The 24,508-nt window shown below is 45.1% G+C and overlaps 1 protein-coding gene across 3 annotated transcripts in view; it reads right to left on the bottom strand.

Moving 5' to 3' along the window:
* RUFY3 (RUN and FYVE domain containing 3) overlaps nucleotides 1–21,014 on the bottom strand; it is a 73,278-nt gene extending 52,264 nt beyond the window's left edge. For all 3 annotated transcript variants that reach the window (XR_013975164.1, XM_080923067.1, XM_080923068.1), the window contains exon 1: nucleotides 20,581–21,014. Coding sequence is in view for 2 of the 3 variants with exons in the window: in XM_080923067.1 (XP_080779193.1) it covers nucleotides 20,581–20,896 (316 nt within the window). In the remaining variant the exon portion in view is untranslated. The remainder of the gene's footprint in view (nucleotides 1–20,580) is intronic.
* Between the last annotated feature and the right edge of the window lie 3,494 nt (nucleotides 21,015–24,508).

The following is a 24,508-nucleotide window of genomic DNA, read 5'->3' as shown; positions in this document are numbered from 1 at the left end:
CTGAAGTCATACAGCCACAGGTTATTTCCTACAGCCTCTCGCCATTAGCCAGTACAGATGTTACGCATCTGGCCAGCAAGGCCAAGGTACCTGTTGGAGAGTGCCTGCTGGGGCCCTGATTCTGCAGGGTCAGCCTCTGCATGTGCCATCACACAGCTCTGAACATCAACCCTGTCAAAGGAACATAGGCTCATTTCTCAACGTGTCCTGAAGATGTAATTCTGCCTGAGCCATCCAGGGCTGCACAGTGAGATGCTGCCTCAAAACATGTAAGTAAATAATAATAATAATATTATTATTACTTGCAAGTGAATAAATATGTAAGTGAATTAATAATAATAATAATAATAATGAAGAATCCCATCATAGTATGTTTCTTCTATCTGTATTTGAGCAGGGTGTTTTAATCAACAACCATGCAATCCTAGTACTCAGGAGGCTGAGCCTCCTGCTGTTGGTCTCCCACTGCTGGGACTCTGTGTCTGTGCCTCCAAACCCTCCCTGTGTGGGTGCTGGCATCTGCGCCCAGGCCCTCACACTTGTGCTGCAAGCATTAACCCACTGAGCAATCTCTGCAGCTCTAAACAGAGACATTTAAAAATTTTTCTTAAACCACACAAATATCCCAAAATGATACAGGAGGGTACGAATAAGGAAGGAAAGGACCATGAGCTTAAATTCAGAGATTTCACTTACATCACATACCTATCCAAAACCAACATCTTACAAAGTAAAGGCAATAAATCTAAACATATTTTCTCACTTAAAATAGAACACCACTTCAGACTTCTGACCTAAAATTAATTTAATCTCGTAACAGATAAAACACAAAGGCTCAGGACTTCCTGTAAAGATTCTCTCTCGACACCAAAGGATTTGTAAACATACGTTGGCAGCTAGGTAACCAATGACAATCGGGTAAGCTGGTAAAAACTGGGCTCACAGCCACAGCCAGGGTGTTGTTAACACTTGGAAAAACAATGTTTCTGGTCTTCCCTGTGTTCCACTTACTGGAGTTTCTGAAACCAACTTTGTTTCTTGTTTGTCTGACTCTTGAGCAAGAACACAAACTTGTTTCAAGAAAGCTCCTCCAAGACACCCGGATGCAAAGGAGCTTCTTCTATCTCAGGAAGGACACAGTCTCTAAATTACTGTAATCATGCATTCAAAGTTTTTTGCTTCTGTTCCTGAGAAGACCATAGCACTTTCATGGAGGGGCGAGGAAGCCCTGAGTCAGCGTTTGACTTGGGCCCAGCTCAGGACAGGGAAGGCCTTTGTCTGTAAGTACAGTGTTTATAAATGATTGACTAGCAACTGCAGCTCCCTCCTCCTGGCTGTTTACAGCCTGGCTGCTCATCTGCAGACACCTTCCCTCTCCCAGAGACGGCTAACTCTCCTCTGCTGCACACAACACAGGCAGAGGTTCCAGCGGCTGCAGTAGTTGCTGCCACTTGGTTAGAGCAACCTCCTTGTGTGTACGTGTGTCTGTGCCTGTCCGTCTTTCATTCCCCTCATGGCCCTGGTCAGGTTTCCGGATCCACAGCATGATAGTTTTAAAAGTCCTTTACTTTGAACTTTGTAAAATGTAATTTGTTTTTGTGCTCACTGGAGTTTGGGCTGCATGTATGTCTGTGAGGGTGTCAGAAACACTGGACCTGGAGTCACAGACAGGCATGAGAGCCATGTGGGTGCCGGGAATTGAACTGGGGACCTCTGGAAGCGCATCCAGAACTCTTAACTACCGAGTCATCTCTCCAGTCTTAATTTTTAACTTTTACTATGCTTCTAGAAATGTAAAAAAAAAAAATCAATCAATCAATCAATCAATCAATCAATCAATCAAAGACCATTCCTGACAGTTAAGTTCAATGGCAGTGTGGTATGGTTTTAAATCAGCACAATTCTACAATCAAGACCCTTGAGAGGTGGAGGCAGGAGGATCATAATTGGCAGTCACCTTGAGCCCTGGTTCTGTGGGGCTGGCTGGAAGGTTAAACAGGTGACATGACAATGCTCCCTTTGTCGGCCACAGTCTTTGTCTTACTCTTGCATTCTTTAAGGTAAACACCTGGGGTCCTCATCCCCAGTCCCAGAGGCTGCTCAGTCATCAGGGCAGCTCTACTACTTCTCAGGTGCCTCTTCCTTCCCTGGGCGTATCCTTCTTACTTTAGACTGCAAGTGTTATCTTCCACCTGGACCATTTCCACAGTCACGGCTAGAGTCCCTGGGGAGCTTTTATCTTCCTGATCCACCCACAGTGCTGCTCCTCTGTATTAAGTTCATTTTATCCCTAGGTTTAAAGGCCCAGCAGCTTTCTCTGGGTGAAGCCCAGGTGCTTTTCCAGTCCCCACCCTGCTGAGCCACACTGTCCAGCAGGCTCCTTATCACCTGCTCTTCCCTGGCAAGGGACAGCTCAGAAGGTACCATTTGTGAAGTGAAGCTCCACATCCATGTGGTGATCCCCTAGCTCTGTCGCAAGCCCTCTCCTGTGCAGAAGCACTCCCTGGCCCTCCCCTCTCCGCTCTCATGGACTCGGTCCTCTGCTCCGACCACTAAAAGCGGCTAGTTTTAAAGGAAAGCACACATAAGATGAGGGAGCATACTGAATGCCAACAAGCACAGGGAGGGAATCCAAGTGTCTGTCCACTAAGCACAGGGAAGACCTTTCCACATGGCAGCCTCCCGGGAAATATAGAACTGTTTCAGGAAATAAGCCTTGGAGAACACATCATCTCCAGAGAGCAATTCTGCCCATTTTTCTTTGTGAAACTGAAGGGTCTCTAGGATTTGAATGCTTAGACCTTTTCTGTATAACTCAACTAGGACACAGTCTAGGCATCACAAGCTCCAGTTTCTTAGTTACTCATATAACCACTGACCGCACAGTTAAATCTAATAGGTGTCAAGGGTTTTAGAATTAAAGCAGACATTTCTTGGATCGAAATGGCTGTTTAGACACAGTCTGTGGAACAAGGAAACAAACCTCCTGGTTTTCTAGAATATCACATTCCGTTTCCCTGGCCTTGTACTTTAAAAACAAATTTCATGTGAGACAACTGTTTCTCTCACCTGATTTAATGCAAAATGCCCACCATACTGTTAGGACTTCTGAGCTCCAGGGGCGTGCCGTTAACAGTGCACCTCCCATGCTGTCCTCCCTAACTACCATGTTCATGTCTACAGCAGCCCATTTCTCAGTGAAGATTCAAACGGTATTATTACACACGTTTACACGTACCTACAGCAAACCTGTGCTCACCACACAACTGTTATGCAGGAGGCAAGCATATATGCAAAGTACTGAAAGTATTAAAGATTATCTTTGGGAAACTTGACCTTATAACTAAGGTCGTATTTCACAGTACACCTTCCAAAATGAATGGGGATTTGCTTTCAAACAAAGCATGCCAAGGGCACTAGCTAAAAAGCTTCTTGGTAGCCCTTTCAGACTGCACTCTTCTTCCCCAGAGACTGCTAAAGCTTTGGAGGCTGTGTAAACAGCAGTGGCCCTGTCCAGACTTTCAGCTGATGGCTTCCGACCCTTGTGCACACCGTGAAACACAGCTAACAACCGACAGAATCAGGGACAGATGCCAAACAGCCTTAAAACTAGTAAAGCTCTGCTCAGAAGAAATATACAAATGCCTGCTTTTGTCTGGGGACTGTAACGCTCTCTAAAACCTTCTCAGGGCTAACTCTGACTGGGAAGGAGAACACTGAGTAAATCTGAGTCATGACAGGATTGCACGCAAGGTCGTGCACGGCATGGAGCCACTTCTCCTAACTCCAACCTGATGTACAATCCACTTGTCCTGCAGATATGCCGAAGTTCCAGGCAGATGTTCATAAAGGACTTCTTGCAGGCTCGTGTTTTTATCTTTGTTGTCTGAAGGAGAATAAACTGCTGAGAAGCCATCATATTTGCATCTTGGCAATAAGGAATTTAAGGAGTATAAGCTAAAAACGTCTTACAGCTTAGGAATTGTTAGAAAAAGTCAAGAGATCACAGATTCCTTGCAACTGTAAACACAAGCATCTAAGCATCTGTGCATCTATCGTACATATTTACAGAGACAGTGGAGTGACCGTTTGCTTAACCTCTATAAGACATGCGCTCTTCAGAGCTCATATTCCTGGAGCACTGAATTGAAAATCGCTTTTCCACTTAATGCTATTTAAAAAGACTAACTTTTTCAAATATTTTCTGGGTGCCATGCTTGTTTACCAATGCCCCATTGACAGGACACTCCTCTATCTTCTCCACTGTGTGTGTTATACCCCATAACAGTTGTGTTTTCCTAATTTACTCTTAGGAAAGCACTGTGATTTCTATAGCAGTTTAAAGTAGGAACACAACTGACAGCTCTTTCCCTGTCTGTCAGGAACCAACACTGAGATGACCTCAGACCTTCCCTTTGAAGGGCTTTGAGACAAAGAACTGTCACAGAACAGAAGCATCTCGAAAGGAGGCCAGGCCATAGGGTAGGGAAAACTCTTTTCCCTAGGAAGCAGACAAGGGGTGGGGGTACCCGGAAGCTGAGCAATAGACAACAATAAAAACCAAGAGGGTCTTTCCACCTCTGACCCTCCCAGTCCCTGTAACAATGAGGGCGCTGCTGAGACTAGGCACTAGCGCTGGGATCTGACCGTACCTTCATGGGTGGGCTCGGGGTCAGGTGTAAGGGAGATGTCATCCAGCTCTCGGAGGCAGAGCCATTCTCCGTCCATAGACACTCGGAATTTGCAAAGGTAGATGGTCTCCATGGCAGCCTGTGTGATCTTGTCAGTGGTGGGGGTTGGCATATCAGTCGGAGGCGTCAGGGCAGACATGATGAGTCAGCTGTGACCACAACACACACACACACACACACACACACACAAATAAATAAATAAGACCTCTGCACCAAAAAAAAAAAAAAAAAAAAAAAAAAAAAAAAAAAAAAAAAAAATCTCAAATCCCAAGCTTTTAAATAAAGCTTTCAGAAAATGGTATGGGAGAGATTAAAAAAAGAAGAAAAAAAACAAAAACAAAAACAAAGAAAGACAACAACAAAAATACCTTCTAGAACAAACTGCTGAAAACAAACAATTCTATCTCTCTTTTCTTAATAGCAATTCCTAATGGTTAGCAAGATCAGTCGGTGCCGTCCTCTACCAGCGTGCTCTCCTTTTATCTTCCTTTTCCTTTATTCCAGCCAGGCTATCTATAGGCTTAAATCCTACACACCCAAATGCTGCCTTAGCTGGCTTTCAAAAATTGGTCTTGGCATGAATAAGTGAAAAAAATCCTCCTTCTTTGTGCAGAAAGAATACAAATAAATAAATAAATAAAGCTATATTTTCAATTTATCTTAAAAATTTTTTGACCAGCAGAAATCACTAAAGGATCTGCTCAGATGAGCCGGGTGCTGAGTTCTAACAGGATTGGCTGTGCGCAGTAAGCAGGGTGTTGACCAAAATGGCTGACTAATGAACTGAACTGAAAATCCAGGCTCATGTGACCAGCTGCTCTGAGCACTGGGCAAGCAATTCCCAGGATGCTTTATAGATGCTGCTGATGCAGGGGGAGCAATTAGGCTGCTCTGTCTCATCCTGCACAACCCACTTTCAGACTGTGCTAGTCAAACACAAACTCATGAGCAGACCTAACACAATGCACAGATCCTCATCAATTTGCTACACTCTGGGATAGAGGGCGGAATAATGGGTAATACTGTGGAACAAAAAGCAGTTAGTCCTTTACTAAGCACACACGTCACCTCTATGATTGTACAGTCAGCTATTGAAATTTACTATGCAGAAGACAACATTTTAAGAAAAGCTGAAAAAAAAGCTGCAGTAGTCTTTTAGGCAATTATAGTTTGGGCTTTCAAAATAGGAAGGACTAACCTTTTAAGATAGGACAGGAAAAAACAAACATATAAACACCACCGTAAACTATCATGAATTCCTCCCTGATCAATGGCAATGCCTTCCCTTCTGATACTGATATATTCATCAGGCTTCTGCCTCAACACAAAATATATTTCTCTAAAGAGAAGTTCAAAGAAAACACGTTGCATTAAAAAAAAAAAAAAAACAAAAAAAAAACTCAACTCTTTCTATCCTGGAATATCCTGAAGACACTTCATTAAATTCTCTTAACCAATATGTGTGCACAAGTGTGCAATCCACTGTGATGTTATTTATGCCCCCCCCACACAATGCCAGGAAGTAGCTCTCTTCCATGGCAAGAAAACTAGTTTTGAAATATTTAGTGCCCAAAAGAGATTGGTTTTTGTTTTGTTTTGCTCCTATTTAAGGCTTTCAGTTTAAAGAACAAATACACCTCTTCATGGAATTGAACCCAGACAGCTGTCAGTCAGGGCTATGGAGAGCGAGCGAGCGAGCACTTGCCCATTCAGGGACTCAGCTACACAGCAAGTTTGAGGCCACCAGTCCATCCTAGGCTAACATGAGACCTTACCTTAAAAGGAGTAATGGGTGGCGGCAAGGGGGAGCAGAAAGGCTCCAGGTCAACCACAGAGTTGAAAATCAGAGCACATACATAAATACAATTGAATGTTTTAGATCCAGGGTCCAATACAGTCTCCCATTATTCGCAGGGAATACATTCCACGTTTTCTGGTAGATCTCTGAAACCAAGGATAGTTGTTTCACACTGTGCAGAGTTAAATGTATATACATTAAACGTGGTAAGAGGGCTGGAGAGATGGCTAAGTGGCTAAGAGCACTGACTGCTCTTCCAGAGGTCCTGAGTTCAAATCCCAGCAACCACATGGTGGCTCACAACCCTCTAATGAGATTTGATACCCTCTTCTAGTGTCTGAAGACAGCTACAGTGTACTTATATATAATAAATAAATCTTAAAAAAAAAAAGCATGGTAAGAGATCAGTAACTGCTGGGTGTGCCTTTAATTCCAGGCAGACAGGTGGCTCCCTAACTTCGAGGTCAGCCTGATCTACAGAGCAAAGTTCCATGACAATCAGGGTTACACAGAAAACGCCAGTCTCAAAATACAAACAACAAAGAGATCAATGACTAATTATAAAATAGAATCATTGTAATATATCATAATAAGGGTTAAATGAATATGGCCTATTGCAAAATAACATTTTTCCCCTTTTCCTTTGAGACAGGGCCTTTTGTATTATGTAGCACAGGCTGGCCTTGAACTTCTTACTTAGCTGATGACTTTAAACTTCCTCTTGCCCACACCTCCCAGGTGATAAAATGCTAGGCTTTGCCACTACACCTGGTTTACAAAGTACTGGCATCAAGACCAGACTATGCATGCTAGGAAAGCATTCTCCAAAATGAACTACATCCCCAGACCCGCAAACATCTTATGCTGTAGAGCTGAGTCAGCCAGGAAGGTGCTTGTCTTGGGAGCAAAGGACCTGGATTTAGTCCCCAGGGCCCAAGTAAAGCAGCTGGGCCTGGGCGTAGCAGTAGGGAGACAGAGACAAGCCAGCTCCTGGGGCTTGCTGCCAGTCAGTTTAGCTTAACTGGTGAACTCCAGGCCTATGAGAAACTGTCTCAAAAAAAAAACCAAGGTGGGCTACTCCATGAAACAACATCTTCTGTGGCTCTCACATGCTCAAGTGTACTGCACACACGTACACACCTTATGTCCCTGAGCTTATGTCCCAGTGACAGGAGATGACAGTGCCCACTGAGGTGGATCACGGAGGCATTGTGACATCATGTTAGATGACAGCACAATGAGCTTCACAATGGCTGGTAATGGGAGGTAAGCATCTGCAGTACGGATCCTACTCAGAGGTCCAGACCCTGAGCTCAGGGGCAGAAAGCTTCACAACACTGTTTAGGATGCTGTACAGTTTAAAAGCAATGTATACCTTATTTCTGGAATTTTCAACTTAATGTTTTCAGACTACATCTGACCCCAGATAAGTGAACCCCAAGTGAGAAATCATGGCTAAGGGACAAATACTGAACCTCAGCGCTGACTGGTCACAAACACAGCATGCTATCTTTTCATGAGCCTTTACTAAGCCCAAGAGGAGATCAGGACAGGTGGTAACACGCCTGTTACACGCCTGTACAGTAGAAAGGCTTAGACTTAGAGCAAGAGGATTGGCTAAGATCCCTTCCGGTCCCTCTCTGAAGCCCATTCTGTTCTGCTAGAGGGCATAAAGAGGGAGCCCAATGCAGCTACAATTTTTGCTAGAGTCAGAAAACCCCTCTCCCTGCTTTATCTATTGTCTGTGGCAGGCAGTTGGGTAAGAGCACCCTTACCATCAGCATGAGTGGCACCCACCCATCAGATAAACACTCGGATCAGACGATCAGATAGACAGTACCAAGTCATCATAATTGCTTATTGTTCAGAAGCAATGCGATTAAGTTAGTAAAACGCCTCTAAATATTTCAAGAGAATTCTCTATATTTGCAAACACATTAGCTTTACATAAAAAGAAAACATTAAGCCATCCATAAAACACACAAATCCTGATTTTCAAATGGATTTAGAACATTGGATTTAGAACAATGGATTGCCTCTATTGGTTCAAGGTACTAAGTTCATTCTCCATCATCAAAAAAAGAAAAAAGAAAAAAGAAAGAAAAATTACCTTATTCTCACGTATACACTAATTACAAACTGCACTAACTACTGTTTCTCATTTGAACCTGTCAGTGAGCACACACTTGCAGATGCTGAGGAGAAGGGCTGAGCAGGTGGATCCCCAAACACTACAGACTGCTCTTCCTGCTCACACAGCCGGGATTTTCTACACTGGGTGACTCCAAGCAAACATGATGTACATCTCAGTTGGAAGTTACATTTCTCTTAAAGTAGACTGTGGCTCACACTCAGATGTGGCTGTCATAAGACAGATACTGACTTGTTAGGGCTAATGCCCCTGTTGTGCAGTATGGAAAAATTATTCAACGAGTGACATCACTCACCGAATTCTTGTTTTCTGTTACGGACTTAACAAATGCCACAGGGAGCTGTCCTAAGTGTCCTGCCAAGCAGACATTGGTATGTCCTCATACACACAAGGCCAGGGGGCCGATCTGCTCCCCCCGCCCAGTTCTGTCTAGATGGCCCCACTGGAAGCTGTTTTCTTTGACACTCTTCAACTTCGGTACTCAAGTATGGCCCTTGGAAAGATCCTCAGTATGAGCTTCAAGTCCCATATCTGAAGAGACTTTTTAAAAATCAGGCTTTTCAGTTCACACCCTAAAGTCTCCCAAACCATTTCTTTTACCTGGATACGACAGTCCCTCAACTTACACATTTGGGCCAGGTTTGAATTTCACGTACAGATTTTTTTTCTGAGAAAGAGAGAACCCAGGGCACATTTTTTTCCTGTTGTGTAGTTAGGCTAACAAAAATCCCCCAGACACCATGATGGAGGCCTCAGGTGGTCCCTCTGCTATGACAGTGGGGAGAGAGCTGGAATCCACTTTGCTTTGTCCTTTTTACTCAGGGAGATATGTAAGTTAAGAACATACGATATACGAATAAGTAGGAAACAGGTAAACAAAGGGAGAATCATCTTGTAAAATGGAACACTGCATTATTTGAAACAGGCACTTCATGAGCCAAGGAGTGGTGGTGATGGCACATGCTTTTAATCCAGGCACTTGGGAGGCAGAGGTGTGACTTTGATGCCTGGTCTACAGAGTACATTCAGGGACAGCCAGGGTTAGGGTTGCACAGAGAAGCTAGGTCTCAAACGACAACATCACAACACAACACAGAACAAAAAACACCCCCCAAAAGCAGAACTACTTCACCTCACAATTTTAATTCTGCAAAGAATTAACCAGCCTCTGTAAAATCATTGCTCAGCGAGAGAAAGGGACCACCGACTTCAGGGGCTTCGCACTCCCTCTCTCCCGACTGCCTCTGCTTTCCAATGTAACTGCAATAGTAACTTGTTTTATGTGTGTAAGGAGTTTGCTTGCACCCATCTATGGTATGTGCATCAGTTTAGTTCCTGGTTTCTGAGGAGGACGGAAAAGAGCATCAGATGCCAGGATCTGGAGTTACAGATGGTTGTAAGCTGCCGTGTAGGTGCCGGGAACCAAAGCCAGTCCTCTGCACGAGCAGTATTCAGCTGAGCCATCTCTCCATCCTTGTGTGCCTTCCCTCTAAAACGCCTCTTCTGGATTTTGTGCATTATTATCTTAGAGCTGGGTGTGGCTGCATTTACATATAAACTCAAGCAGAAAGACCAAAATTTACATAGTGAATTTGAGGTCACCCTGAGTTTCATAGTTTTTTAAAAAAGAAAGTATTGTCTTACTTTAAAAATCAGATCACAAATATATGAATAACTGATATATATTTACTTTTGGTTCTGATGAGTTTTATAAAAAGCATTTCATAATATATATAGCTCCCAAGCTCTTTACTCAGTATGACATTGTGTGTGTGTGTGTGTGTGTGTGTGTGTGTGTGTGTGTGTGTCACTCCTTCATGTGGAAGGTTTCTTATTGGCTTGGAGTTTACCAATTAAGTAGGCTGTCTGGCCAACAAGCCCCAGGAACACACGTGTCTCAGTCTCCCTGCCAGGTCCAGCTGTTTTACACAGGCCCTGAGGATTGAATACAGGTCCTTATACTTGTTAGGTAAGTTCTTTACTGACTGACGTCCACTGCCTAACAAGATGTCTGTATAGGGGCCCAAGGTCAATCTTAGGTGTTGTTCATAAGATGCCATTCACCTTGCTGGAAACAGGGTCTCTCCTTTGGCCTGAAGCTCAGCAAATAGGCTAGGCTGGCTAGACAGAAGCCCCAGGGACCCACCCATCTCTCTCCAGTGCTCATAGTATGAGCTACAGCCTTTTTACATGGATTCTGGGAATCAGAACTGGGTCCTCATGCTTGAGTGGCAAGTACCTCACCACTGAATTACTTCCCAGGCTCCCCCTCTTGCTGTGTTTTGGAGACAGGGTTTCCTGCATTTCAAGGTGGCCTTGAACTCACTATGTAACTGAGAATAACCAGAACTTATCCTCTGGAGGCCACCTGACAAGTTCTGAGATTCCAGGTCTGTAATACCACGGCTGCTTTATGCTCTGCTGGGGATGAACTCAGGCCTGTGAGTCCTTCACACGCCCAGCTGAGCTCCTTCTCTCTTCCATCCTTTACTTAAGATGGCTGTCTCCTGCTTTTTCTTCATTCCTAATCTGCACAGAATGGCATCTTAAAAATCATCAATTCTGTATAACTAAATCAATTTGCGGGTGCTCATAAAATTCTGTTTCCTAATGCTTCTTTCTGGGCTTACAGTTTTACAACTTAAGAAAAATATTTTTCTGATTTTACTATTAGCTTAAGAGGGCATCTTGAACTAGTCATTGTTATGGTACTGCAGTCGAAGGCCAAAACTGATTATTTCACACAGTCCTTTCCCTCTCAATATCTTTCTTCCCATAACCCAAATCTACTAGGTTTCTCTGCAGTTGTCAATTTCTTCAATCTGAGGTTTTTAATAATACGCCTGTAGGCTTGTTGTCGGTCTGTGGATATTAACCACAGATGACAATAAGCAATTATAAAATGACTATGCCCAGAAAGCTGAGTTATCATTGTTTTGTCAAAAGCAAATACCAAAGGACTACAGGGTCTCATCGTTCTTTATTAAAATTAACCAGTTTAAGGGCAGAAATGACGTCTATGGGATGCAGACCTGATGTCACGGCTCAGTGGCAGCAAGTACAGGGACAAAGCTGTCAGCAGCCTGTGCTGGCTGTGGGAACTGCACCCTCCCTGCACCTCAGTCTGCTCAGCTGTGAAATGGAACTAAGTTACCAGCTTTCAGAGAACACAGCCCCAGGAGAAGAAATTCACCTGTTTTGCATATTATTTATAGATGTTGCTCAAAATAGTGCCTACCAAATACCAGTCTCAACAGACGCTTATTGGTGTAGAAATATAATGCTAAAGCAACTCTCCATACACTAAATGATATTTTCCACTGTTTTAAAACTTCAACCTTCAAGTTTTTTCAGTTCTACAAAATCAAACTCAATGTATATCTTAAGAAACAAGATTCTAGCCAGGCAGTGTTGGCACATGCTTCTAATCCCAGCACTCAGGGGGCAGAGGCAGGTAGATCTCTTGAGTTTGAGGCTATCCTGGTTCCAAAGCAGCAAAGACACACAAAGAAACCCTGCCTTGATGCTAGTGGGCTTTTCCCTCCCATCCTCCCTTTTTGCAGGGGTCTTGCTAGGTGGCCTAAGCTGGCTTCCTCTTATGGTCCTCCCCACCCCAGCTTCGCAAAGTACCTTTCCCAGTATATATGAAAGTGCTGAACAAAGAACAAGAATGAAACAACAACCATAGGTGTTTAAAAAGTTCCAAAGACTGTTGCATGTAATTCATTCTTAGCAGATATGATCTTAATGAGTGGAGAAGAAATTCTAGAGGGCTGTGGCCTGAAAAGACAGGCCCAATCTAGGCCAAGATTCCAGATGCAGAAGGGAAGGAGAGGTTCTTGGTAGAGCATGCTACCTCTGGAAGTATAATGTTCCCAGGGAACCCTATGGCTACCTCACAGAAACCAAGCAGCCTTGCCCAGTTGTTCATCCCTCCCCTTTCCTCTCTTCTGAGACAGAGTATCACTACTCAGCTTTGACTGGCTTGGAACTATATAGACCAAGGTGGCCTAGGACTCACAAAGATCCACTTGCCTCTGCCTTTGTCCATTTCTTCACTAACAAATGGGAAACACAGTTAGCTACTTGAGAATTAAATAAAATGACGTAAAGAAAATGCTAGCGCGGCCCTTGGCTCGGAGCAAGCAGAGAGCAGCATCACTGTTACAGTAAGTGATTCTGCTTCTGAGAATGCTCAGAACACAACATGACTCTCCTCTTTACAAGAGTGACTCGGAAGAAAGCTAAAAGGAGATGTGTAGAGGGAAGGGTATATGCGATTCGTTTCCCGTTGTAAGGAAGGAAGAGTGACAGGTCGGGATTACCAAGTAGTACACTGTAAATGGCAGAAGCAGGCCTGTGGAGAGTCCCTAAACAGATTCCACAGAATCACATTCTAAATGACTTCTGCTTTCCCACGACCCTCGTTCCACCAGGCTCTTCTTGTACATGTGAAAGGATCCCAGCTACTCCTTCAAACTACCCCACGTCTGCCCCGTCCCCAATCCTTCCAACATAGACTGAATGTCCAGTCCACTTGGTATCAAACAAGGCTGGAGCCAGGGAGTTGCTAAATAGGCTTTACCAAGAGGAATCCACCCTGGGAAGCAGCCTGGGAAGTTTAGACAGTGGACCCTTTCGGCACCGTTCATCACAGTCCTGCACACCTGAACCCAGCTGAGAAGGGTGAGGCGAGGGAACCGTGAAGCACAGCAAGCCTCTTGCTACAAACACACGCCACAACCATTCCGATTCTGGTATCTGTCAGTCTGAAAGCATTTCCTCGTACAGTTGCTTTTGTTTCTTTCTGTGCAGTGACTGAATCCAGCGCCTGGTGCATGCTCAGTGTAAGCTCTACCCCTGAGCTCTACCCCAGGCCCATTCCAATTTAAACCAATTCTTGAATGCTTACAGTTATAGTGCACTGACTTCTCAAAACAAATTTGATGACCTATCTATGACTTACTTAGCATTATGGGAGAAGTTTTGATATTAATAATGTTCAGGTAGCAGTATACTATTTGTAACATAGAATCGTTACAATGAATGTAAAATTCACTAAAATGAGATTCTAAACCTGGTTGTGGTGGCTTATGCCTTTAATCCCAGCAGAGGCAGGAGGATCTTTGTGAGTTCCAGAGCTCAGAGCTATATTGTGAGCCACCCCCACCCATACATACACACACACACACACACACCAAACACACAAATAAATGCAATGAATTAAAAATGCACCCGAGTACCCCTGTCTTGTAACCTCTCCTACTCTTGGGAGTTTTTCCTTACTTTTCCCTATGTTTAGCTGGGATGTGGTGATACTCTGGGAGGAGGCAGAGGCAGTCAGATTTCTGAGTTCTAGGCCAATCTGGTCTACAGAGGGAGAGTTCCAGGACAGCCAGGACCACAGAAAGACCCGGTCTTGAAAAAACAGAACAGAACAAAACAACTACCAAAACCCTGGAACTGTTGTCAATCACAAGTCTGATTTAACTGTCTCACACCGTAGTCCCTAAGAAAAAGTAGGGGAAGCAAGGGGAGGGAGGCAGAAGAGAGGGGATGGAACTGTTTGGAAGGACAGAGTGCTCTACATCTTAGACAACTGTGGAGACTGCAGTATCCAGAGGGTAAGCAGGAAGTGGAATGTGGAAATAAAGGAACCAGTGGAAAGGATAAAATGGGGGCTTGATTCAGCTGCCTGAACCTCCAAAGCTCAGGATATCCTGAGTCATTTCAGCTGTGCGTGGAAAGGGGCCACCGCATGCTGACCTCCTTTGGGTAGACCCCAATTCTCTGGTGGACACATTTTCCCTCTTTGGTATGGGTGCATTTATATGTTATATGCCAAGTGAAAAGATGGCATTTAATGGACCAGAAAATGGTTTTGCTTTGTGTGTGTGTGTTTTAAGATTTACTTATTTTATTTTTATGAGTACACTGTAGCTGTCTTCAGACACACCAGAAGAGGGCATTAGATCCCATTACAGATGGTTGTGAACCACCATGTGGATGCTGAGAATTGAACTCAGGACCTTTGGAAGAGTAGCCAGTGCTCTTAACCTCTGAGCCGTCTCTCCAGCCCATTTTTGCTTTGTCACCACAGTTGAAAATGAATGGAACAATGAACCCTAGTACTGCTATGTTAATCCACAAGGGACTATGAAGAAGCCAATCTTTAAAAAGTCTCGGCCAGGCGTGGTAGCACATGTCTGTAGCCAACCGCAGTGTTCAAGAGGTACAGGCAGGAATGGGTCAAGTTCAAGCCAGCCTGGGCTAGAGGAACCCATTACTAAAACAATTCAACAAAACAAGTCACCAACCAACCTGTTTCCAAAAACTACCATGAAGGTGCATGCTCTGATCTGACTGTTCCTCTAAATCCTAGTTTAGGCAGACAGTCCTTATCTACAAAACAAAATGCTTTTACCTTTTCAAAATGTAGAAAAGCATATAGCAGATTTGAACTGTAGACAATATATACTCAACTCCTAATTAGGTATATTTTAAAATGACTACAAGCAATTAAAAAACAAGAAATGGGGCTAGAGAGATGGCACTGCCAACTCCTGCAGAAGACCCGATGCCCTTTTCTGGACTCTCCGGACACCCATGTATGCACATGGTTTAGACATACATGCAGAAAGGATACCCATACGCACAATAAAAAATGAATATATTTTCATGGAAGACAAACTACTACATATATATACACATATATATGTGTATGTATACATATATGTATATATATCTGTATACACACATGAAGCTATAAACATAAAATTGGTTTGCTGTGCTTCTGGGACATATTTATAAATCTAAAGGTTCTTTGCACACATTCTAGATTTGCAAGTACATGCAAGAGAATTTAGTTCATCTCCAGTTCATTAATTATGAGCACCACTCAGGAATCCAGGAGCCAATCATGGTCCTCATTGTTGGGTATTCTTTGAAAAGGGTACTCAGCAGTGTCTCTTCTGAAGCTCTTCCCCCGCCCCTTTTTTATCCCTCTTCCGGCTCCTTCTCATTCTCAACATAGGCATGCACAAATACAGGACGGAAATGCTTTCTTTACGGGACACATTTTGTACACAGCTGTAATTGGAAGAAAAACGACAAGAGAGACATGGGATGCTTGTTTGACATTGCCTTAAACATGACTTTTGTTGTTGCTATTGTTTCTTTCTGAGACAGGGTATAGCCCTGTGTAGCCCTGGCTGTCCTGGTATTCACTATTAGAATAGGTTGGCCTCAAATTAGAGATCCTCCCGCCTCTGCCACCCTAGTGCTGCTAGAAGTGCAAAGAAGCATACATATTTGCTGTATCCTTGAGAGTTAGATAAAGGTAAGAATTACTGGCCAGGCAGTGTGGGGCTCACTTAAGTCCTGGCACTCTCAAGGCAGAGGAAGGTAGATCCCTGAGTTCAAGGCCAGCCTGTTCTACAGAAAATTACAAATAGAGGTTGTGGGAACAATGTTCAGCCTTCTGACTTTACTACACAACCTTGCCATTTATAAGGTTTGAAGAACCAATTAACCAACCAACGAACAACAAAACAACTAGGCCAGCAAGATGGCCCAGCAGGTAAAAACAAGCCTGAAGACCTGAGTTCAACCCTTGCAATCCACAATGCAATGCATGAACCAATACCCCAAAGCTGTCCCCTGGCCTCTACATGCATGGCCATGGCCCATTACACACAGCTATACATACTAGACTACTTGTCCCCTTTTGCTATGCTAAAAATCCATGACAAAAGTGATGTCCAGGAAGAAAGGGTTGCCTTGGCTTACAATTCCAGGTGAGAGACTATCACTGTGGGTCTAGGGGGGAACCTGAAACAATTAGTCACAACCCTCAGTTAACACAGCTTCTATGTTCAGCATGCTCTCTATGCTTAAAAAGTCCAAGATCCCAATGGGAATGGCTTCCCCACAACGAGAAGGTCCTCCTATCTCTATCATGTAGTAAGGTAATACCTCACAGGCATGCCCACACGCCAACCTGATCTCCACAGTCCTTTACTGAGACTCTTTTCCCAGGTGACTCTAGATTGGGAGAAGTTGATCATTAAAGCTCATCGTGCCCCCTCCAAAGTTAATTTATAACTTTGTGCTGTTTACTCACAAGATCTGTTTTGTTTTAACAGAAAAAGGAGGGCATTAACAGTCAGCTGCAAAACAGCTGATCCGAAATCACAGAAGCTCATTTATCTGAGAGAGAAAAGATTCCGTGAAATATGACCACAGACACGTGACTGTATGAAAAAGTCCTGAAAGTTCGCCCAATTCAAAAGTGTGGCATCATGTGACATTGACCATGGTGGGGTGGTGGTAGTGGAGCCCACAGAACAGAAAGATGTTTTGCAAGTTGAATGCTTGCATCGCAAAACATGTGAGCAAAGGCAGCAGATCTATGTGCTATTTGCAATTTTTATACAATCAATTTTCAAAAGTACAGTAGAGAAAATAAAGTTTAAAGTGAGTATATAACCAGGCATGGAGGCATGTGCCTTAATCCCAGCACTCAGGAGGCAGAGGCAGACAGATCTCTGTGAGTTCTAGGTCAGCCAGAACTGCACAGTGAGACCCTGCCTCAAGGGGAAATAAAGAATTAGGGTATAAAAACCAAACAGACTAACAGGAAATATTCAGAAAGGAAGAAGAATCCATAATGGCCTATCAGAAGCCTTCTTTCAACTCTTTATAGGCACGCAGCATATGCTATTTTATGCCACATGTCACCCAAACCCTAAAACCTTTAGGCTAGGTTACCTCTTCTGTTTGGATTTTTATTTGTATTTATTTTTTTGTACTTACACTGTCGTTGAACAACAAAGCTTCCCAATTCACGTTATGTTAAAAACATCAGCACAAGACAAGGTAGTGGGGTGGGCCTGTCATCCTACTCAAGAGGTGGAAACAAGAGGGTCAGGAGAGTCACATCATTCTTGGTCACAGGCAGAGTTGACAAGAGCCTGCCTCAAGAGAACAGGCATGGAAGAATAGTCACAATTGTACAAACAGAGCAATACGATCACAACAGTGTTAAGGTTGGTACATGATACCCATGTTTGGTACAGCATCAGGAAGTTAAAATTGGGCTGACGGTGTGGCTGCACACACAAATCCCAGCATCTGGCTAAGGCCAGAAGACAACTTCAAATTCAAGGCTAATCTGGACTGTCTGGAAAAACCATGGGTAAAGAAGAGAAGAAAGGGTTCTAAGCTGTGCTCATCTACCACACAGTCACTTAGGGTCGAGTCTGACTTCATGTGCTGTCCTGGTAATAGAAATGAAACCAAAAAGCCAGGGCTGGAGAGATGGCTCAGCAGTTAAGAATAAGGGTTGTTCTTCCAAAGGACCTGGGTTCAATTCCCAGCACCACAGAGCGCTGCACAACTGTCTGTAATTTCAGTTCCAGAGAATCTGACACCCTCACACAGACATACATGCAGACAGAACACCAATGCATACAAAACCAAAATAAATAAATAAATAAATATTAAAAAAAAAGAACAAGAAGCCTTTAAAACCCAGCAGTCAGGAGTGTTCCAGTGATACAGAACATTACAGAAACCAGAGTCAATACTGACTCTGCAGGGCACTGAGGAAGTACTTCTCTGCATGTTTTTGACATTTGTATGGATTCTAAAGCAACAATAAAATCATGCAGAAATAAAACTCAACAGAAATACTTTCACTGGCTTTGAGGACTGAATCATGTATTTAGTGGGCTGGAGAGCTGGCTGAGTGGCTAAGGGTGTGCTGATGTTCCAGAAGGCATGGAAGCTGTCTGTTACTCCAGAGGGATCCAATCCAATTCAAGATAAAATAAAACCTTTTTAAAAGTATGGGGCACGCTTTTAACCTCAACATGTGGAAGCAGAGGCAGGTGGATCCCTGTGAACTCCAGGTAGTGTGTTCCAGGACAGCTATAGCTACGGATGTATACATCGAGACACTGTCTCCCCTCTCCCCCTCCCCCAAAAGGACGTAGCTAGTATGTTTGGCTAGAATGCACTGTCAGTAACTAGTCTGTAAAAGCAATGGAGGCAGGAGTTATACGTTTTATTTCTTGAACTATTATAAAATAAGTTAATTCTAAGATGGTTGTGTGTTAACATTCCATAGTCATGCTAGCACTGTATGACCACGGTATACCAGCACACTCATGATCGTGGTGGCTGAGTGTTTGCCAGGCACGTGCAAGGTTCAACCCCAGGGACTTAAATCTTCCCTGCCTTTCGTGATCACGCTTAGCTCCAAATTTCTAGTAATACTTAAAAATAAAGAAAACTAATCTTTACTGAGCAGAAAAAACAAATTAACTGGGACTCAAATAGTCCCTACAACTGATGCTAACCAACAGATGAAAAAAAAAAACTATGTCAAGTCATGTACAGTTGTTGCATGGAGAACTGTTGTTAAAAGGGCGCCTCCTTCATTCTGCAGTGATCTGGTTATAACAAGAAGAATACACGGAAATAGAAAAGGAACAAAAAAGAGGCCGTACAAAGCCTATTCCTTAGAAATGAAAAGTATTCGGCATGGAGAATCTGCTTATTTTTGCACCCTCTGCTGCACAAGAGAATTCCGATCAGAACTCTCCCATCTGGAGATTAGAGCACACAACTCAGAGAAGGTTACTTCTGTAACACTCAACCAGGTCAATCTAGGACCACGTTTTAGGTAAGAAGAGAAATCACACAGGACTTTCGAAGCTGCATCCGTAGTTCCTTCCTGAGAACCCTACACACTCCTTCTCGGCTTTGGACCTTGAAGTTTGATTAAAAAGCTCAGTCATGGAAGACAAGGAATCTGGGTCAGGCTTCCTAAAACTGTTACTGAAAACAAATCGTGTAATTAGTCTAATCTTCAGCTTCCCCAGCTGAGAAGGGTGGAGTCTATTAAACTCACAGAGACTTGATAGCCGTGATAATCGTGGTACTTGTACACAAGGAGACATTCAACAAATGTTTATCTTTTCCACTGGGTTGGATGAAGAGGCAGAAAAAGCCAAGTCAGTTTCTTGGCAGCAAAGAGCTGTCAAATCAAGATCTGAACCAGCGAGCTTTAAAAACAAGGTGGGAGGGGAGCCTCACTTACCGCACCCCCTCCCGCCCCGGGAACTTTCCTCCCCTCTTCAAAATTCCTAACTATAGCTTGGTATTTGGCATCTCCAGCATCCTTTCAGTTGTCAGAGGTATTTTCGTATCCTTAAGTTCTTGTCTTTTTAAACCATTCCTGATACTCCAGCCCTCTCATTACATACACTCACAGACCTGCTCAAGGCCAACAGCAATAAACATTTGTTGCCTAAAACAGCACCGATGGGGATTCTCTGCTTTTGGGGGGCTAGAGTGTGGTCACCACTTTAAGGCATGGAAGCGTCTTTCTGACAAAAGACACAACACTGGGAGGTGCCCTTCCCAAGCCACACTTTCCCTTCCCTTCCTCTCGGGCACCTCGGGACCATTTCTTTTCTCACTTGGGTGGGGTGGGGGTGGGGATCACCACTTTCACTCTTGGTTTTGGGGAACGCGCTTAGAAAAATCTCCCTAGCCCGGCCGAGGCCGCAGGGAGGCGGCGCGGCAGCCACACCCACTTGGCCACCGCTGCTGGGAACCGGTGGGGGCGCGTCAGCCGGTTCGGGACGCCAGCTCCGCGGTTCCTCCGGGAAGGGCGCCAGTGCGCTGCGCCGCCGGTCGGCGCCAGGGGACGCCGCGGCCCCAGCACGTGGAGGCCGAGGGGGAACGAGCTGGCGGGGCCGCGGCCTGGGGCGACCGAGGAGCGGACACCGCCGAGGGCCACGGCCACCGCCCCCGCGCGCGGACCCCACCCCCAGCCCGCGCGGTTCCGAAACCCGGCGAGAGGCGGAGCTCCACTGAGCCGGTCCTGCTCGGCCGACCACCGCGTCCCCGTCCCCGTGCCCAACACTCACGGTGCTTGCCACCGCCGCTGCCGCCGCTCGGGTAGCTCAGCAGGAGGAAGGGCAGCGGGGAGCCGGGCGACGGCGGGGTCCTCCAGGCGCGCTGCGGTGGCGGGCGCGCAGCGAAGCCCGCGCCTCCATCGCCCGGGTACAGCAGGAAGAAGGGGGCGGCCACCGGCGAGTCCGGCTCCGAGGGCCCCGCCTCGTCCTCCGGGTCCGCGCCGCGGGCGGCAGCGCCGCGCGGCTCCTCGGGACGCCGCTCCCCGCCCCTCTCCGGGTCCTCCCCGCAACTTTCAGCAGCCGCGCCGGCCAGCGGGGACTCTGCCATCTCGTTCGTGGCTTCGCGGCGCAGCCGCTTCTCCAAGCCAGAGCCCGAGGCTCGGGGCTCGGGTCGGATGCTCCACAGTCTACCGTCCGCTGTCCGCCGCCGCCTGGGCTCCGCGTTCCGCCCGCCCCGCCGGGGCCCGGCCAGCTGAGGACCGCCCCGCCCCGACGGCGCGGCCTGCCCCGCCCCCGCCCCGCCCCCCACCGCGGCTCCCGCCCCTAGGGGGAAGCGTCCTCCTCGCCCGCCCCTCACCTTCCGCTGGGCTCCGGGCGAGCCGATCCCTCCGGATCCCGGGGCCCAGAGTGAGCCCGGCCTGGTCCTCCGCCGCCCCGCTGGATCCTGCCGGTCAGGTGCTTGAACGGAGCGGCGTCGTCTGTGTGTAACCGCCGACTTCGCGGGTCACGGGAGAGACAGGCGCAAAGATCTGGGCCGAAAAGGCCAAGGCTCGTTTTTTTGTTTTTTTTTTTTTAAAGGACGCCCCCCACCCCTCCGCCCCGAGTATTAAACTACGGTTTGCTCTTTGTACGTTAGACCTTCAACGGGTTGACTCACGGTCTTGATTCAGGAACTTTATATAGGATTAAAGTACAGGAGACAATAGTCTTCCCACCGGTTTTTTGTTCATCGGGGCGATTTAGAAATAGTGTGTTTGCTCTTACTTCGTTCTCCGGTTTTCAGAACTGCAGGTGCGTGCAGGTGGGTTAAACCAGCCAATTCAAACTCTCTAAGACACTTGTCTGTTACAGGTAGACAGTTTTCGCTTTCCTAGTGTTTGTCTTTTGTTAGTAAGTTGGCCAGCGTTATTTTATTTCAATATTTGAATCAGTATGTGCCCAAAGTAAACATTTTTCCCCCAAAAGAAAATTTCCAGTTTTTTGTTTTAATCGAGGGGGTGGGTGGGCTCATTCGAAGCCCTGGGTAGGCTGGTTTTGACATTCCTGCCTCGGCTTCCAAAGGTGGGATTTACAGGCTAAGCCGTACTGCACGGTTCCTCTTTGGGTGGATTGCTCGCTGATTAGCTTTGAGTCGCAGACTCCCGTGGGCTCTAGAAGAAATCACTGTCCTTTTAAGTCTTTTCCTCCGCTCTACGTGACGCTTTCCACAAAGAAAATCTTCCATTTAGTTTCTATATACTTGAATTGCTACTAGAAATTATCACGGGACTTCTTTAATGCCTGTCTCTAAGTTTTTAAACAAGGAATATTTGAAAAGGAAGTGTTTACGAGAAGCTAACTAAAGCACCCTTAAAAAGTAACCAGTAGCTTTCAGTTTCTGGTGTTTCCTTGACACATTGATATTAGTCCTGCTGCCTAAGTAATTTGTCCTCTTGTGTAAAATTACTCATAGAGATTTTTTGGTGAAGGTTAAATAAGAAACCTAAGTAAATCCTTTACAGCACGGGCTAACAAGATTGACTAGTTACTACCTACATGTGATCATTTTGACTAGACGATGTTTGTTTTGAGACAGGTCTCACCATGCAGGCCAGGCTGCTGACCTGATATTCGCTGAGACCAGGCCGAACTGAAACTCACAGAGCTCTGCCTACCTCCAGACTGCTCCGATCAGAGAGGTGGGTCAAGCCTTTCTAACAACAAGCAACTTAAAAAAAAAATCAAATAAAAGCAAGTTGAATTGGAATGAGTTTCCATCATCTCTTTTGGTATTCTTGGGAGTGTGTTGAGTTTTTTAAGATGTATTGTTTACCTACTTAATTGATATGCATGCCTGTGTCTGTGTTTGAGTGTGTTCCATGTGCCTGGAAGGCCAGAAGACAGTGTCAGACCTCCTGGAGCTGGAGTTACAGGCAGTTCTGAGCTGGGAACTTGGGTCCCCTGCAAGAGCAGCAAGCAACACTTTTAAGTGACAGTCCATCTCTCCAGCCCCTTGTTGTTGTTTGTTTTTTAATTAAGAAGGCTGGGGGTGGAGGGGAGCAGGGGGTTGGTTGGTTACAAACTCTTGATCTGGGATCTTTTGAATGCTGGGATTACACGCATGCACCTATATAATCCAGCTCATTAGAATCTTTTGGGGAGGTTGAGAATCTTGATAAAGAATTTTGTCTCCTAGGAATTGCAAATTCTGTTAAATAGGAAAAACCGATGCTTATGGTTTAGTTGGGCTTCTTCGTTTGTTTTCTCATCTAGAAACTCTTTCAGAATTTATTCCTGTCAGATCACATCCTGGAGATGCTTGCCGTATTTCAGGAGCCTGTAGCTCAGAGAGAACAGCACACACCTGAGATTTCAGCACTTGGGGAAGACTAGAACAGGTTGGGGGGTCATGATGGACAAGGACCAACTTTACAAATGGGGCTGCTGTCATAAGGAAGCAAGCAGACATTCAAGTCTCAAGATAGAACAGATTTTCCATAGATCATAGTTAAAGGTAGTCAACAAGGGCAGTCACCAAACTCAAGACTGAAAGAGCTTCTAGCCTCATCTCCCTAGTGAGTGAATGGCAGGTGACAGCCCTGTGAGAAATGGGTTGTTTGTAACCCTCTATAAAGAAAGAAAAGAAATGCTGTCCAGCTTAGACGCCAGGTTTCTCTTTGCTAAGCCGAGGTATCATAGCAGTAGGAACGGTGACATGCCGTGGAATTCTGCATCCGATTGCTCTCTGTGCTCCTGTTTTGCTACCACTAATTAAATGACATCGGAATGAATACAAAGGATCAGCTGAGACATGAGTCTTTTAAGATGTATAGGCTATTTATGGACTTCTTGCCTAAAGGTGGATGGTACGCCAAGTCTCCAGTTTTCATATGCTTTTAGGGTTTTGATCAATAACATAATCACAGCTATGCATTAGCATTAGTGATCTACGTAATGGGCTGATTCAGCTGCTACACACAATTACAGAGGCCAAGATAATATAAACAAACCAAACCCATTCCTTCTGGAAAGGGTACAGAACATCTCCCTACACTTATAAAAAATGACAAGGTCTAGTCACTGTAATTAAGATCTAGCTTTGTTTTCTTGTGAAATAAAGCAGAAGGTGCCTTCCGTTTTTAGCCTCCATGTTTGAGTTTCAAATACTGTGATCTTAGGGATAGATATGTATAGTGCACCATATAAACACTTTTAGAAATTAATGCCATGGAAGATAATGTATTTTTAGTATAAGCTTCTTAGTCTGTGAGTCAGAAGAGCCAGCGCTTGAGGAGAGTTGATAATCTTTCAGTATAATACATAAATTATTCTGTTTTTATATAAAAAATCAAAGTGGAGTTTTAAAAAGTTTTTTTTTTTTAATTTATTCACTTGACGTCCCACTCACTGCCCCCCTCCCGGTCCCCCACTTCCACAATTCTTTCCACTATCCCCCATCCCCTTATCTTTTGGGACTCATCCTCTCCCACTGAGGCCAAAGTAGGCCAGCTGGAAGAACATATCCCAGGACAGGCAGCAGCTTTTGGGATAGCTCCAATGATGTGTTTATAAAAAGATAGATAGGGAATATGTTCTATGGAGGTGTGGGGAAAGGGGGTGCCTTTGGCGGGCCCATGTTGAGGCATCCCTTCCCCCTGAGGGGACCAGCCACATACTGGTGTAGTATAGAATAGAGGGTGGTAGAGGCAGAGAGAGGGGCAGGAAGAGAGAGAAGGAGAGT

The sequence above is a fragment of the Micromys minutus genome, assembly GCF_963924665.1.
Source record: "Micromys minutus genome assembly, chromosome: 1".
NCBI classification, from domain to species: domain Eukaryota; kingdom Metazoa; phylum Chordata; class Mammalia; order Rodentia; family Muridae; genus Micromys; species Micromys minutus.
This window is presented reverse-complemented; position numbering and strand designations above follow the sequence as displayed.